The sequence below is a fragment of the Mesoplodon densirostris genome, chromosome 1 (genome assembly GCF_025265405.1).
Source record: "Mesoplodon densirostris isolate mMesDen1 chromosome 1, mMesDen1 primary haplotype, whole genome shotgun sequence".
NCBI lineage: Eukaryota > Metazoa > Chordata > Mammalia > Artiodactyla > Ziphiidae > Mesoplodon > Mesoplodon densirostris.
The window spans coordinates 92,975,525-92,990,312 of NC_082661.1; the positions used below are offsets into that span (position 1 = coordinate 92,975,525).

The 14,788-nt window shown below is 36.8% G+C and overlaps 1 protein-coding gene across 3 annotated transcripts in view; it reads left to right on the forward strand.

Moving 5' to 3' along the window:
* The window catches only part of INTU (inturned planar cell polarity protein), an 82,825-nt gene that overhangs the window by 56,847 nt on the left and 11,190 nt on the right, over positions 1 to 14,788 (forward strand). For all 3 annotated transcript variants that reach the window (XM_060105778.1, XM_060105757.1, XM_060105768.1), the window contains exons 9-13: positions 3,490 to 3,543; positions 10,310 to 10,372; positions 11,205 to 11,426; positions 12,043 to 12,498; positions 13,526 to 13,623. In XM_060105778.1, the coding sequence (XP_059961761.1) occupies positions 3,490 to 3,543; positions 10,310 to 10,372; positions 11,205 to 11,426; positions 12,043 to 12,498; positions 13,526 to 13,623 (893 nt within the window). The remainder of the gene's footprint in view (positions 1 to 3,489; positions 3,544 to 10,309; positions 10,373 to 11,204; positions 11,427 to 12,042; positions 12,499 to 13,525; positions 13,624 to 14,788) is intronic.

Here is a 14,788-nt window from a genome sequence, read left to right on the forward strand (position 1 = left end):
TGAATGATTGAAAAGCTCATTTCAGACATTTTCATCAACAATAATGTATTTAGCCACAACATTTGTAATAGTATTAATGAGGCACTATGCCATAGCAGTTCCCTGCCCATGAAGAAACCGAGGTTATGTTGTAGTAATATCCCAATTCAAGATTCTGCTCTTCATGGAATTCTACAATATATGATCAAACAAATGCCTTTTGAAGTTTAATAATAATTTTAACAGATATATCAGTCCCTTTGCTCAGTTTCCTCATCTGTAAAATGGGAACAATAATACTACCTACTTCATAAAGAAGTTATGAGTTATCACATATGAAATGCTTAGAATCATGCCTGGCACTTTGTAGTTGTAATTATAGCTGTGAGAGTACTATTATATAATGATTATTTGGAGGGAGTTGAGGGGTTAAAGCATATTTAAAGGAAACTTTACCTTCTTGTATTCTTTTTTTGTCCTTGCCTTTGTCAACTGCCCCCTGCTGCATTTGTATCTCAGGCCAATTATTATCATTTTCCTAAATCATATAAAAACTAAAAAGTATGAGATAAAACTAAAAGTATGAGATATATAATTCTACTCCCATCAGTGTTTTCATAAGAAATCATAAGTGTTCAAAATAGACAGAATTTAACTAGATAACCTTACGTTTAAGATAGAAAGACACTGTTTCCACAGTCTGTCTCATGCCCATTCTGGGGTCTTTTTCTTCTGAAAGACACAAGGCTGCTTTTCGTGAGTCAGAGTTGCCATCTCATGAGGCCTGTCGGTCTGGTCTTGCCCAAGTTCTTTCTCCTGTCTCAGAATCTCTTCACTAAAGAAATCTCTTCCCTCAAAATATATAGTCTCTTCTGTGAGATTAGAGGTACTTAATGTTTTTAGTGGTAAAGTCTTTAGACTTTGGATATATTAAGATTAAATATTATTTTCCTTCTAAGAGTTCTTATTTAAGACATTTAAAATATAGCCTATTTTGGTCTTATAAATTCCATATGAAGGCTACCTTCTGTATTCAAATTTCTTTTTTATTGGCGGTTTTTTCCCTTAATTTGACATATATTTGATTAAAAGGACTGTATGCTTTTATTTCAACCTAAAAGAATATCAATCTGAGAAATCACTGTGTGAATTCTACTATATATATTTTTTAATCTTTTGACTTAAATCGTACCTGTTGCTTATCTCACCAAAGCTCTGGTTGTCTTTGTCCTTGTTGAGTTGGACACTACTGTATGCAGATCAGCCTTCATTGTGCCAGGTACTCAGATTTGTGCTGTGCTTTGGGAATCCAGAAAAGTCCTCTGGATACTCACAGTTTAGTTGGGTAGGTGGAATTAATACATGGGAAACAATGAGGATATAGCTTAGACATTTTCTATATTTTGTATTCTGGTTAAGAGAATTAAGAACAGTATTTTTGCAAAGAGATAGATATCTTCTGATAAAGTGATCTAAAAGTCTCTGATGAATGTAAAGTTTAAAATACATAATAACCCTTAAAGTTTTTGTTTTGTTTTACCAGCAAACTCAAAGAACTCATACACTTTCCTTTTGCCTTTGAGATTTCTTACTGTGTGAAAAATAGTAGGGTTTATTGACTATATATATTCTAATGGAAAATATTAAGGAATTTTATGCCTTGAGAAATTTAGTTAAAAGCATATGTGTGTGTAAGGTAATTTGTGCCTGGTAAATTTTAGGTGGAAATAGTTGTTTTTAACTTGGAAAAAAATGTACTTGTGGGCCTCCCTGGTGGCGCAGTGGTTAAGAGTCCGCCTGCCGATGCAGGGGATACGGGTTCGTGCCCCGGTCTGGGAGGATCCCATATGCCGCGGAGCGGCTGGGCCCGTGAGCCATGGCCGCTGGGCCTGTGCATCCGGAGCCTGTGCTCCGCAACGGGAGAGGCCACAACAGTGAGAGGCCCGCATACCGCAAAAAGAAAAAAAAAAAAAAAAAAAATGTACTTGTTCTGAGTTTAGTATATGATGAAGTCACACTTCTGTTTTCTTTCCCAGAGAACTTCCTCATTTTGTTTGGTTGTTTGTCAGGTTTTTAAAAAATAATTTTTCCTAAGATACACTGGAGTAATAAAGAGAAAAGATATTTTACTTCTTCTCTTAAGGAATATGAAGAAGCAATTATAGTAACTTTGTATATTAGCCTGTAGAGTTCAGTAGCAGGAATAGCAACCTGTTAAACATTAATGTCTCTGAGATCAAAAATCACAAATAGGTAATTTTCTTTTTGTCCTGTAGTCTTTCACAAGAGAAACTATAGCCACAAAAAGGAGAACATGAAGTATTTGCTAGATGCAGAAAAAAGTAGGTCACAAATGAGTAATAAGTCATACCATATGAAAAGCATTGAAAGGCGTGACTAATGTTTCCACAGCTTTTGTAGTCTCAGTAAGACACATTTGTGAAACAGTCCTGCAGAAAGTGCCTTGGCCTTAAAAAACAAAACAAGGATTATTTTTCACAAATACTGTATATGCTACAAGCTTCAACTGTCAATAGTTTCCAATTTATATATATGCATTACAGATTAAACTGCAGATTAAATTTATTCTGTTTTTAAATTTTGAATGCTTCAGCGAGGGACAAATACATGAAAGAGTTCAGGAAATTTCCATAGAAACAAAAGCTAAATCCTAAGAGATTTTTCTAATAACTCTGTAGGGTGGTTAAACTGTGCCAGATTCCAGGGGGACACTTGCCTTCATGATTTAATCCATGAATAAAGATGAACAGTCTTTTTATACAGAACATAGGAGGGAGACAGGGAAGAATGTTGGATTCTTGGATTTTCCAAGAATCCAACTGTTGAAAAATATGTAGGAAATAGAAAAATTAAAACAATTCATAATAGACTGGCTACATTCAGATTGATTTTTTTTCCTCTTAAGATTTTTAAAATGTTAAAAATTTTTTCTAACAGAACTGTAAAGCAGCTTTTTTTTTTTTTTTTTTTTTTTTTGCGGTATGCGGGCCTCTCACTGTTGTGGCCTCCCCCGTTGCGGAGCACAGGCTCCGGACGCGCAGGCTCCGGACGCGCAGGCTCAGCGGCCATGGCTCACGGGCCCAGCCGCTCCGCGGCATATGGGATCCTCCCAGACCGGGGCACGAACCCGCATCCCCTGCATCGGCAGGCGGACTCCCAACCACTTGCGCCACCAGGGAGGCCCTAAAGCAGCTTTTTAACCTCATGAATTAGTTTGCATTGAGTACAGAGTGAAGCCCATTTTGCAATAATTGAGATTTAATTGAAAAATGCCTATAGGTTAAAATACATTAATTTTTTTTTTTTTTGTAATCGCAAAGCTTAAAAGCAAGATGTTCCATTTGGGGACATTTCTTAAATAACACAAAGGAGAGAGATATATTTATTCAATTCGTCAAGTAATTATTAAGCAATTTTATATGGTCATTACTAAAAAGTAAGTAATATGAGTTAAATGTTTGTGTTACTCTTTTTTTTTTTCTCACATAGGTGGAATTAGACACAGCATTGAGTGACTTGGAGGCTGCAGATTTTGCAGAACTGGTAAGAGAAGCAGTGGATTTTAGGAAAGGTTCATTGTTGATTTCTTGTTTTGTAATAAATCAGTCATTATTCTAAGTATTTTCCAAGGGGGCATGTAATAATCTTGGAATATATAACATTAGGTTTCTATATTGAAATGGACAAAATCTATTTTGCTTGCCTTAAGATTTTCTGTTCAGTTAAAAATATTTGTTACATAATGTATACGTAATGATTAATTACATTAGTACTGTTTGGAACCGGGCTTTGAGAGAAAGGATACACATGTAATATTGGCTGGTAGTATGGTTTTTAATCTTTTTAAAAGAACTATTGATATATTTCCTAGCTCTGTCCACTAGAGCACCACTATCACCCAGGCCATGGTGTATAAATAATATTTCTCGCTAAAGGGAACCAAGACGCCTATGAGAAATGACTGATTCCAGATTTAGGGCTGACAGTGTACAAGATAAGCCTGGCAACATCTTGTTATATCAGACATCCAGGAAGCTTTCAAAAAGTACTAGGGTTAATTTAGGGTTCAAGTAAGCAGGAGAGACCTTGAAGAGGCTCCCTCTTGAGCATCTATAAGGACAGTAACTGCATTGGATTGAAGCACATCAGATATGTCTAAGTCCATGAGTTCATAATGGTACTGAAGAAAAAAAGAAAGCTCTTGGTCAACTTTGGAGGATGGTAAGGAACTAATTCATTATTGTGAAAACTGGTAATTAAGGAGAAAAAATCAAACATTTATCTGCCTTTCCTATCTGAACCATACCTCAAGGTTACCAAATAGAGATGAGGGGGAGTTTCTCTTTATGGAAGTGGTCTACCTAACATATCAAGAAAGAATGAGAGAATTGGAATACCATCATTTTTCAATTCCTCTCAGTGAGTTAAAGGATCTAAGCAATGATCATCAGTAGCTGTTAACATCACAAAAAGAAAGTCAGCCAGATAGTATGTGGTTCTTGATGGAAGCACACAAACCACCTATGAAATATACCTGATCACGCCTCCAGGTCTAACTACCACTTTACAGGAAATACAGGGGAAGAGGGACATGTTAAATGACCCCATTTGGGGGAGGGGGATTGCAGTCAGCAAAATTCAGACTAGACACAACAGGACGGTTTCTTCAACAAATAAATTTGTTGAAGAAGGTGAGGGGGTGGGCGTGGGGTTAGGAGAAGCTGAGAGAGACCTATCAGTCATAAGAGACTCAAGAAACATATCAACCAGTTTCAGTGTATGGACCTTACTTGGATCCTGATTCAAGCAAGCAAAAATTTTTAAAACATCTATGAGACGATCAAGGAAATGAAAACACTGTTAACTGGATATTAGGTGGGAATAATTCTCTAGATGTGGTAATGATATTATGGTTATGTATTTTTTTAAGTCCTTCTGTTTTAGAGATGCATTCCAAAGTATTTACAGATGAAATGATATAACATCTGGGATTGATTTTGAAATAATTTACCAGGGAGAGGGAAGAAGGAGAGAGGGATAGAGATGAAACAAAATTAGCTATGTACTGGTCATTATTTAAGCTGGGTGATGATGGGCACATAGGAACTAATTATAATATTCTTTTTTTGTATATGCTAAAATTTTCAGTAATAAAAGTCTTTAAAAAGTAAATGGGAAGTTAGGAAGTAGAAGCAGTGAGGCTGGATCATTCTTCATAAGATTGCTGGTAAATGTAGGGAGAGAATATTAGCTTAAGGAGTGGCTTAGTCTTAGCTAAGATCCTGAGCAAATGGAAGTGTATTTTGTTTGTAAAAATAGTGGAATGTAAGCAAGGTGAATTCTTCATAGGTCATAACTTTTTTCACTAATGGAAAAAAAATTAGCTAGATACTAATCATTAGGAGCAGTTTAGATCTACAATATTCAAATATCTGGGTTTTTAGGAACCTATATCCAATAGATTTAATTAAAACTCTAATTCCTGCCTTTATGGAACATCATTTTAATGAGCAGTGGAACTAACTATGGCTAGAAAAAGATCTATTGGGATTCCTTGCATACAACGTAAAGACACAGTACATAAAAGAAAAAAGTTGATAAATTGAGAATGTAAAGTGATACATTTACTTTGGAAAACAGTTTGGCAGTTTCTTAATAACCTGAACATACACCTACCATATAATTCTGCCTTTCTATTCCTATCTAATTACCCAAGAGAAATGAAAGCTATGTCAGTACAAAGACCTGTAAACAAATGTTCATAACAGCTTCATTTTTAATAGCCAGAGACTATTCAAATAACTCAGGTGTCCATCAACCGGTGAATAGACAAAACAAATTGTGGTATATTCATGCAATGGAATAATATCCAGCAAAAAAATTGGCAGGGGGTATTGATGGAACTGTTCTCTATCCTGATTTTGGTGGCACACAGCTGTACACATTTGTCAGAACTTGCAGAATAATTCACAGTGAGTTTTACCTTAATTTAAATAAAAAGAAGGGGGCTTCCCTGGTGGCGCAGTGGTTGAGAGTCCGCCTGCTGATGCAGGGGACACGGGTTCGTGCCCTGGTCCGGGAATATCCCACATGCCACAGAGTGGCTGGGCCCGTGAGCCATGGCCGCTGAGCCTGCGCGTCCGGAGCCTGTGCTCCGCAACGGGAGAGGCCACAACAGTGAGAGGCCCGCGTACCGCAAAAAAAAAAAAAAAAAAAAGGATTATTCTAAACTTTTTGTGAAATTAGATTTAAGATTTAATCTTATATTTTAATTCTGTGTTCTTTTCATTAGTTGTTTTAAATTATTATTAAGGTATAATTTATATTCAGTACATTCTTCTGTGCCCTTTTATAGTCGGTCCCTCTCCCTACCCCTGCCCTCTGGCAACCACTGATCTGTTTTCTGTCCACATGGTTCTACCTTTTCTGGAATGTCATATAAGTCGAATCACATATGGTAGATAATATTTTGGGTCTGACTCTGTTTTAAGTAGGAAGTTAAAATATGTCTTTTTATACAAATATTACATGAGTACATTTTTAGGGAGAAGTACAAACAACAAACATAAATCTAGCATTTTGCTTGACCACTCATACATCAAAACCAGCCCTATTCTTAGAGTTAACCATTGTTATCAGTTGATATATATTCTTGGTAACCTTGTATTTATGATCATACACTGAAGTAATTTTGTCTGATAATGTTCAGTATAGATGATGCTTTCACACTGCTAGTAGCTATATAAACTGATGCAACCTTTCAGGAACGCAATCTGGCAAAATACTTTAAAAATATATATCCTCTGATCTCGGAATTCAACCTCCAGGACCTTATCAACTAAGGAAGATATCAGGGATGTACACAAAATTTCTTTATAGGAATTATCTGCACAACACTATACCCTGAAAAAATTACTGGAAACAAATTAAAATACCACATTATGGAATCTGTTAAATAATACATCCATTAAAATCATGTTTAGAAAACTGTCTATTGATATGAAAAAATGTTCAAGATCATTTTCTAAGGAAAAAGCAGGGTCCAAAACTATACACATAAAACAGCTTGCCCACACCCGTTGGGATGTCTACCATTAAAAACAAGCAAAGAAACACCAAGTGTTGGCAAGGATGTAGAAAAATTGGAACCCCTGTGCACTGTTAGTGGGAATGCAAAACAGTGCAAATGCTATAGAAAACAGCATGGTGGCCCCCCAAAAAATCAAAACCAGAACTACCACATGACCCAGCAATTCCATATACTCAGAAGAATTAAAAGCACAATCTTGAAGAGATATTTGCACACCCACATTCACAGCAGCATCATTCGCAACAGCCAAAAGGAGAAAGCAACCCCAGTGTCCACCAACAGATGAATGAACAAACAAATAGACAAATCCATGGAAAATACATACAATGGAACATGACTCAGCCCCAAAAAGGAAGTAAATTCTGACATAGGCCTCAACGTGGATGAACCCAGAGGACAGATACCACACTAGGTGAACCAAGCCCATCATGAAAAGACAAAGTAGGGACTTCCCTGGTGGTCCAGTGGTAAAGAATCTGCCTTGCAATTCAGGGGACACAGGTTCGACCCCTGGGCAGGGAACTAAGATCCCACATGCCAAGGGGCAACTAAGTCCACATGCCACAACTATTGAGCTCACACACCTCAACTAGAGAGCCTGTGTGCCTCAAACTACAGAGCCCACGTGTCCTGGAGCCTGTGCACCACAGCTAGAGAAGAGCCACAACTAGAGAGAAGCCCGCACACCACAATGAAGAGCCTGCGCTGCAATGAAAGATCCCGCATACCTCAAGAAAGATTCTGTGTGCCACAAGTAAGACCCGATGCAGCCAAAAATAAATAATAAATAAATCTTAAAAAAAAAAAAAAAAAAAAAAGACAAAGTAGTGCACAATTCCACCCACAGGAGATGCCTAAAGTAGTCAAACTCATAAAGACAGGAAGTAGAAGAGTGGATGCCAGGGGCTGCAGGAAGGCGGGGGCGGGGGGGAATGGAGAGTTGTTTAACGGATACGGTGTTTTAGTTTTGCAAGAGGAAGAGTTCTGGAGATTTGGCTGCCCAACAGTGTGAATGTACATAACACTACTGAGCTGTACACTTAAAAATGATTAAGATGGGCTTCCCTGGTGGCGCAGTGGTTGAGAGTCCGCCTGCCAATGCAGGGGAAACGGGTTCGTGCCCCGGTCCGGGAAGATCCCACATGCCGTGGAGCAGCTAGGCCCGTGAGCCTTGGCTGCTGAGCCTGCACGTCCAAAGCCTGTGCTCCGCAACGGGAGAGGCCACAGCAGTGAGAGGCCCGCGTACCGCAAAAAAAAAAAAAAAAATTAAGATGGTAAATTTTATATTATGTGTATTTTACCATGATCAAAATTTTAATTAAAACAATTTTTAATTAATTAATTTCTATTTCATGCTTTTTTAATATTACTGAACACCCACTTAATCGCATTCCAGAGAAGGATGACATTTCTGGGGCACAGAAAGAATGGTATTCACAGCTATTTCCCCAATCACATTTACTACCATGAAGCAAATCAGAGCTTCCAGACCCTCAAAAAGCTTCCAGTGAACTTAATACCTTGTTCTTAAATATGAGAACAGTAAAGCATCACAAGAAATATCTTTGACATAAAGGCAGTCAAAACAAATGAAAAACGGTGGGCCTGATTTCTTTCACTTAGCATAATGCATTTGAGATTCATTCATGTTGTCTATATCAGTAGTTCAGTCCTTTTTATTGCTGATAGTATTCCATTGTATGATGATATCACAGTGTTTATCCATTCCCCAACTGAGGGATATTTAGATTTTTTCCAGTTTTCAGTTTTCCTTAGGTTTCGTTGTGTTGTTTTTTTTTTCAACTTACAAAAGTAATGCATGCATATTGGTTAAAAATAAATGCAAGCATGGCTATTAAAAACAAATGTCCTCCCTCCTCATCCCTCTCCCCCAGTTCCATCCCCAGTTACAACTGCTTTTACAGTTTGGAATATATTCTTCCAGACCCTTCTCTATACACATACCCCCATACAAACCAGCACATATGTATATACATACATGTATATAATTGGGGGTGCTGTTTTTAACAAGACTTAGATCATAGTGAATATTTTGTTCCACAGCTTGCATTCTTTGCTGAACAATGTATTCTAAAACCTTTGTGCTTGCTCATATAGATGAACCTTATTTTTTTGAACAGATGTATGATATTTTGTGATGTGAACATAACCTTATTTCCTTAACCATTTTCCATTGTTGAACTTTATCTCCAGTGTTTGCATATTGCAAATTCTACTCTTAACTTTTTTTTTTTTTTTTTTTTTTTTTTTTTTTTTTGCGGTATGCGGGCCTCTCACTGTTGTGGCCTCCCCCGTTGCGGAGCACAGGCTCCGGACGCGCAGGCTCAGCGGCCATGGCTCACGGGCCCAGCCGCTCCGCAGCATATGGGATCCTCCCAGACCGGGGCACGAACCCGTATCCCCTGCATCGGCAGGCGGACTCTCAACCACTTGCGCCACCAGGGAGGCCCTACTCTTAACTTTTTATACAAACATCTTGAATCTCTTGTTCAAGTATTTCTGTAGATTTCTAAAAGAGGAATTACTCAAAGAGTACGTGTATTTAATTTTTTTTCTTTACGTACTGCTCAGTTGCCCCCAAATAGGTTGTACCAATTTGTACTTTCAAAAATAGTATATGGTAGTATTGGATATTTTAGGTGATGTCCAGTAGAAGCATTTTGTCTTGGTAGATTTCTTTCAATCCCTCTTGGGGTAACAAATCTTATGTTCTACTCTTAGATGTCTCTAATCAACATTATCTTACAAGAATCAAAAATAAGATTGTTCTCAGTCAAAAATAAATATATAGGCACCTTATGTCTCACCCTAATAGCCTAGTATATTGATTTCTAAAGAAGGCACTATGAAAAGTTCAGTTACTACAAGGACCTGCTGTTCAGGGAACTATATTCAATATCTTGTAATAACCTATAAAGGAAAAGAATCTGAAAAAGAATGGGTGTGTGTGTGTGTGTGTGTGTGTGTAACTGAATCACCTTGCTGTACAACTGAAACACTGTAAATCAACTATACTTCCATAATAAATAAATAAATACCAAAAGAAGAAGAGATAAGTTACTAAAGAATGTAATTTCCATTTTAACTGTTGTAGCTTAACTAGGATTTTTTTAAATCATAAAATATATATATATATACATATAGTTATATATATATAAAATTTTATATATATATAATCCACTGTGGTTTTTCCCCCAGTCTGAGGATTACTATGACATGAGACGGCTATATACAATTTTGGGCTCTTCTCTATTTTACAAGGTAAGTTGAAGCTTGAAATTTTTATATATGTCATACTGCTATATGAACAGACCTAAAGTAAATTTTCTCAAATTGTTACAGACATGAAAAATACATTTAACTCTTTTGCTCTGAATGTAGGTACCATAAAATTTAGATCTTAAAACAAGACTTGTACCTACATATTTACAAATACAATAAATATTTCTGGTTTCATTACATTTTAAAGCATTTACAAACGTGTAAGAGAGAAACAGTACTCAAAGAACCAAGTGTATATGAGAGGAGAGCAATACTACTTTGTTGATTTCCTTTTGCAATCATGTGGGGTTTTTTTCTTATCTTCAGAAAGTAACTATGCATCTTTCTGGTAAATTTTCTAACATTAAGTAGTTGACTTCCATGTAAAGCAAGTTAAACATCAAATGAATTTAAGTATTTTAATTTTTAAAAAAGATTTTTAAGCACAATATAAAACATATCTAAAGAAGAATCAAACAATACAGAACTGTAAGCAGTGAAAAGTAAGTCTCTCCCCACCTCGACTCCTGCTTCTCTGCTTTTCATCTTCAGAATTCAGTGCTTTGGTAATTTTGCCAAATTCTCAGGCTAGTGCTACTTAGAGGTGATCTTGCTTTATGCTAAAGTGTACCTGTTATAGACTTAAGTTATCCCAAATACTTGATGTCTAGTTGAAAAAAACATCTATTTTTACTATGTCTTCATTTATTCCATTTGAAACTGGAATATTTTAAGCCAACTGAAGAAATACCTATAAAACTCTTAGAACTATATTATAGGATTATTGCTTTATGTCACTAGTTGACTTTTATTCTCTGTGGTTAAATTCAAGGGTTATTTGATATGCAGTCATTTGCCTAAGGATGATCTTATTGATATTGCTGTATACTGTCGCCACTATTGCCTACTGCCTTTAGCAGCAAAACAAAGAATTGGTCAGTTGGTAATATGGAGAGAAGTATTTCCTCGACATCACCTCCAACCTTCTACAGACTCAAACCCTGAAGTCTTTCAGGAACCTGAAGGGAGGTATTTTTTGCTAATTGTTGGCTTGGTAAGTTTACCTTAGTTTTTCTTGGGATTTTTTTTTTTTTTTTTTGCCATTTACAGACTAAATAAATACACAAACAAAAATGATAGTTTAAAATTATAAGCATGTCAAATAGTAGTATTCAAACAAAATATGTGCCCTTATTTCTTTTGTATCCATTTAATACTCATAGAGAAATATTAATGAAACTCAAGATAAGATTTTAGCAGGTTCTTAAGATATTTTGTTCCCATTTCTATAAAAACAGAGGTTTTATCTTCTAGTTTGTTTTGGGAAATAGAGAGAGACATGAAAAGAATATAGAACCAGAAACAGAATAAATATGTGATTGTAAATGAAAGGACTACCAATTATTGAGGCTCTTTGAAAGCTACCTTAGGGAATTTCATGTGCCAAAAGTGGCAGTTGATGATATATCAGGATAAGGCAATGTGAGATTTGTTTTCAAGGGTGATCAAGAAGCATTGAGGATAACTAAGAAGGGGAGGAAGGATTTTTCAATAATCATCACACGATTATGCCACATGCCCATATCTGTTTAGTATTCATAAATTTATACATGCATGTTACATACAAATATTTTCATGCAGCTAAACCTATATTAATTTTTTTCTTATAGAGACATTATATGTTGTGTGTACTATTAGAAGCTGGAGGCTGTGCATCCAAAGCTGTTGGGAATCCTGGACCGGACTGTATATATGTGGATCAGGTCAAAACAACTCTTCACCAGCTGGAAGGGGTAGATTCCCGCATAAATGAACGGCTAGCCTCTTCTGCAACCCCCTATTTGTCTTGTGCTGACTGGTTTCTTGCTGGATCACATGAAAAATTAGATAATTTAACAACCTCACCTATCCTCAGTAGGCTACAAGGTACTTCCAAAGTAGCAACCTCTCCAACATGCAGAAGAACTCTTTTTGGTGACTATTCCCTAAAGACACGTAAGCCCAGTCCATCCAGAAGTGGAGGATCTGACACTGGTTGTGAAGGTGGAGAAGGTGTTGGCCTGAGTCCCCACACTACAGCATCTCAGGGTTCTGATGGTTCAGAAGAAAGTGGGGCCTTGCTTAAGGTGTGTGTTCATTCAAGTGTGTACATTCTGGGAGCTAAGCTGTCTCTCCAGTCCTTACTTATAACTGCAAGAGAATTTTTAATGGCAGATACTTCCTTATTTGTATTAGTGGTTTTAGTCACTGTTGGCAAACCAACGATTGAGGACCAAAGAAAGAAGAAAATGTCAAGTAATAAAACATTAGCCCCTTGACAGCTAGGACATCTACTTGACAGTAATTACAAGTAGGGAAACTCTTTTATCCCACTTTCCATGTTCAACTCTTTCTTTTCTATTCACAGTGATAACAGAAAACATCCTACTTGTGGGGCATTTGGTGGCTGATCTAATTAAATAACCTAGGAAGTGTTCAGTAGAAACAAGAGAACCAGAAACTTTAAAAAATTATATAGATAGATAGGTAGATAGATAGATAGATAGATTCGATCTCCTAATTCCAAACAATAGAGCACTCTTGGAGCCCTAAGTGGGTATATTTAGGAAGTACTCACATTGGTGGTATTCATTATCCAAGTCTGTGAAATTGGTAGGAAATATAGGAGTAGGATAAGATAGGATTTGGATAGACTTAAAGAGCCCTGAACAACTCCTAAAAGAAATTGAATTAATCTCTAAGATTCAGCCATTTAACAAATATTGATGGAGCATCTACTATGTGCCAAGGGCTATGCTACACAAAGGAGATAAAAAGATGAGTAAGATGCAGCTCTTGCCTTCGAGGAGTGCAGAGACTAGAGAGGGGGATAAGTATGCATACATATAAATTGTAACAAAATTTGGTGATAGCTCCATTATGGCTCCAGTAGGTTTACGGGGAGAACTGTCATGTCTTCCCATGACATGGCCCTTGGGTCACTGTTAGCATAGGATAAGCCAAGAAGTACAAGTTAGCATCAAAAATATTTAAAAGAAACATTGCAAAATAGTAAGTAGTTCTCTTAGAAGGATTTTTAGTTTTACGTAATTTCTCCTGTTTGATTCCATTCTTAGATATAAACGGATCTACTTAATAATACTTTTTATTTAGGTCACTAAAAAGAAGTCTACTCTTCCAAATCCATTTCATTTGGGGAACCTGAAAAAGGACCTTTCAGAAAAAGAATTGGATATATATAATACAATGAAGTAAGAAACTTCCTTGTTTTATTCTTTTTCACTTAACTCTGTGTCTTCGAGGAAATGTTACAACAAAAAAGTGCTATTCCATAACATATAGAGATTTTATTCAACAAATGTAATTATGATATCTCTTACATATGAAAGGTAATAGCTATGCTATTTCTTTAATATCTTTCATTATACATATAGGAAACATACTCAGATTATAAAAATTAAAAAGCATACAAAGTAATACTTCAAAATATGAAAGTTCCCACTTATGTCTTTTCCACAGGTAACCTCCCTTTTGTGTGTCTAGTTTTTACATTAGAGTTTACTATTTTTAGACTCTGGTGGATGCTGTGTTTTTGCAGATAGTGCTCAGCCCTGGGTACTCATTCCCAGTGCTTGAGAGTGATGGCTGCTAATGGCTCATACATGGCTGGGTCCCTCCCCGGCCTTGTCCTATTTGGAAGTTTACTGACTCCGCCAAGGTTACAACCTCTCTCTAGGAGTAGCCTACATCTAATGACTAATAGATAAGTAAGTACAAAGGCTTGGCCCCTACTTAAATTCAGGACAACTCTAAAAGGCCATCCAAGCTTCAGCATTCCCGGTGGTATCTGTTGAGACGTCTGTCACAACTGCTGCGTGGTTCAACTTCTCCCACTGCTCAGTCCTTCAGTCTTACCCCCACAGGTGTTGTTTCCAAGCATCCTCCCTGATAAACTTCCTCCCTGCATATCTCCCGATCAGAGTCTGGGGCCAGAGAACTGAGCCTGTGACACCCTCTTTAGAAAATAGGTAAAACCTCAAATTTACAGTAAGTAGGGAATTCTGATGTAAAAGGAACTAAGTGAGAGGAGCATGTTTAACAGCTTAATTATTAAAATATGAAATGTTACATATTTACTTCTTGTTGGGCAAGAACAAGAACACTATTATGTGGTGACAAGCTGGTCTTCCTGAGCTTCATCTGCTATTTAATTACGATGTCATGCATGGTATCAACTTGTGTAAAAAAGTCAATTGCACACTTTTTTTTTTTTTTTTTTTTTTTTTTTGGCCGTACCACGCAGCTTGCGGGATCTTAGTTCCTTAATCAGGGATTGAACCCGCGCCCTCAGCAGTGAAGTGCAGAGTCCTAACCACTGGACCACCAGGGCATTCCCTCAATTGCGCACTTTTATTT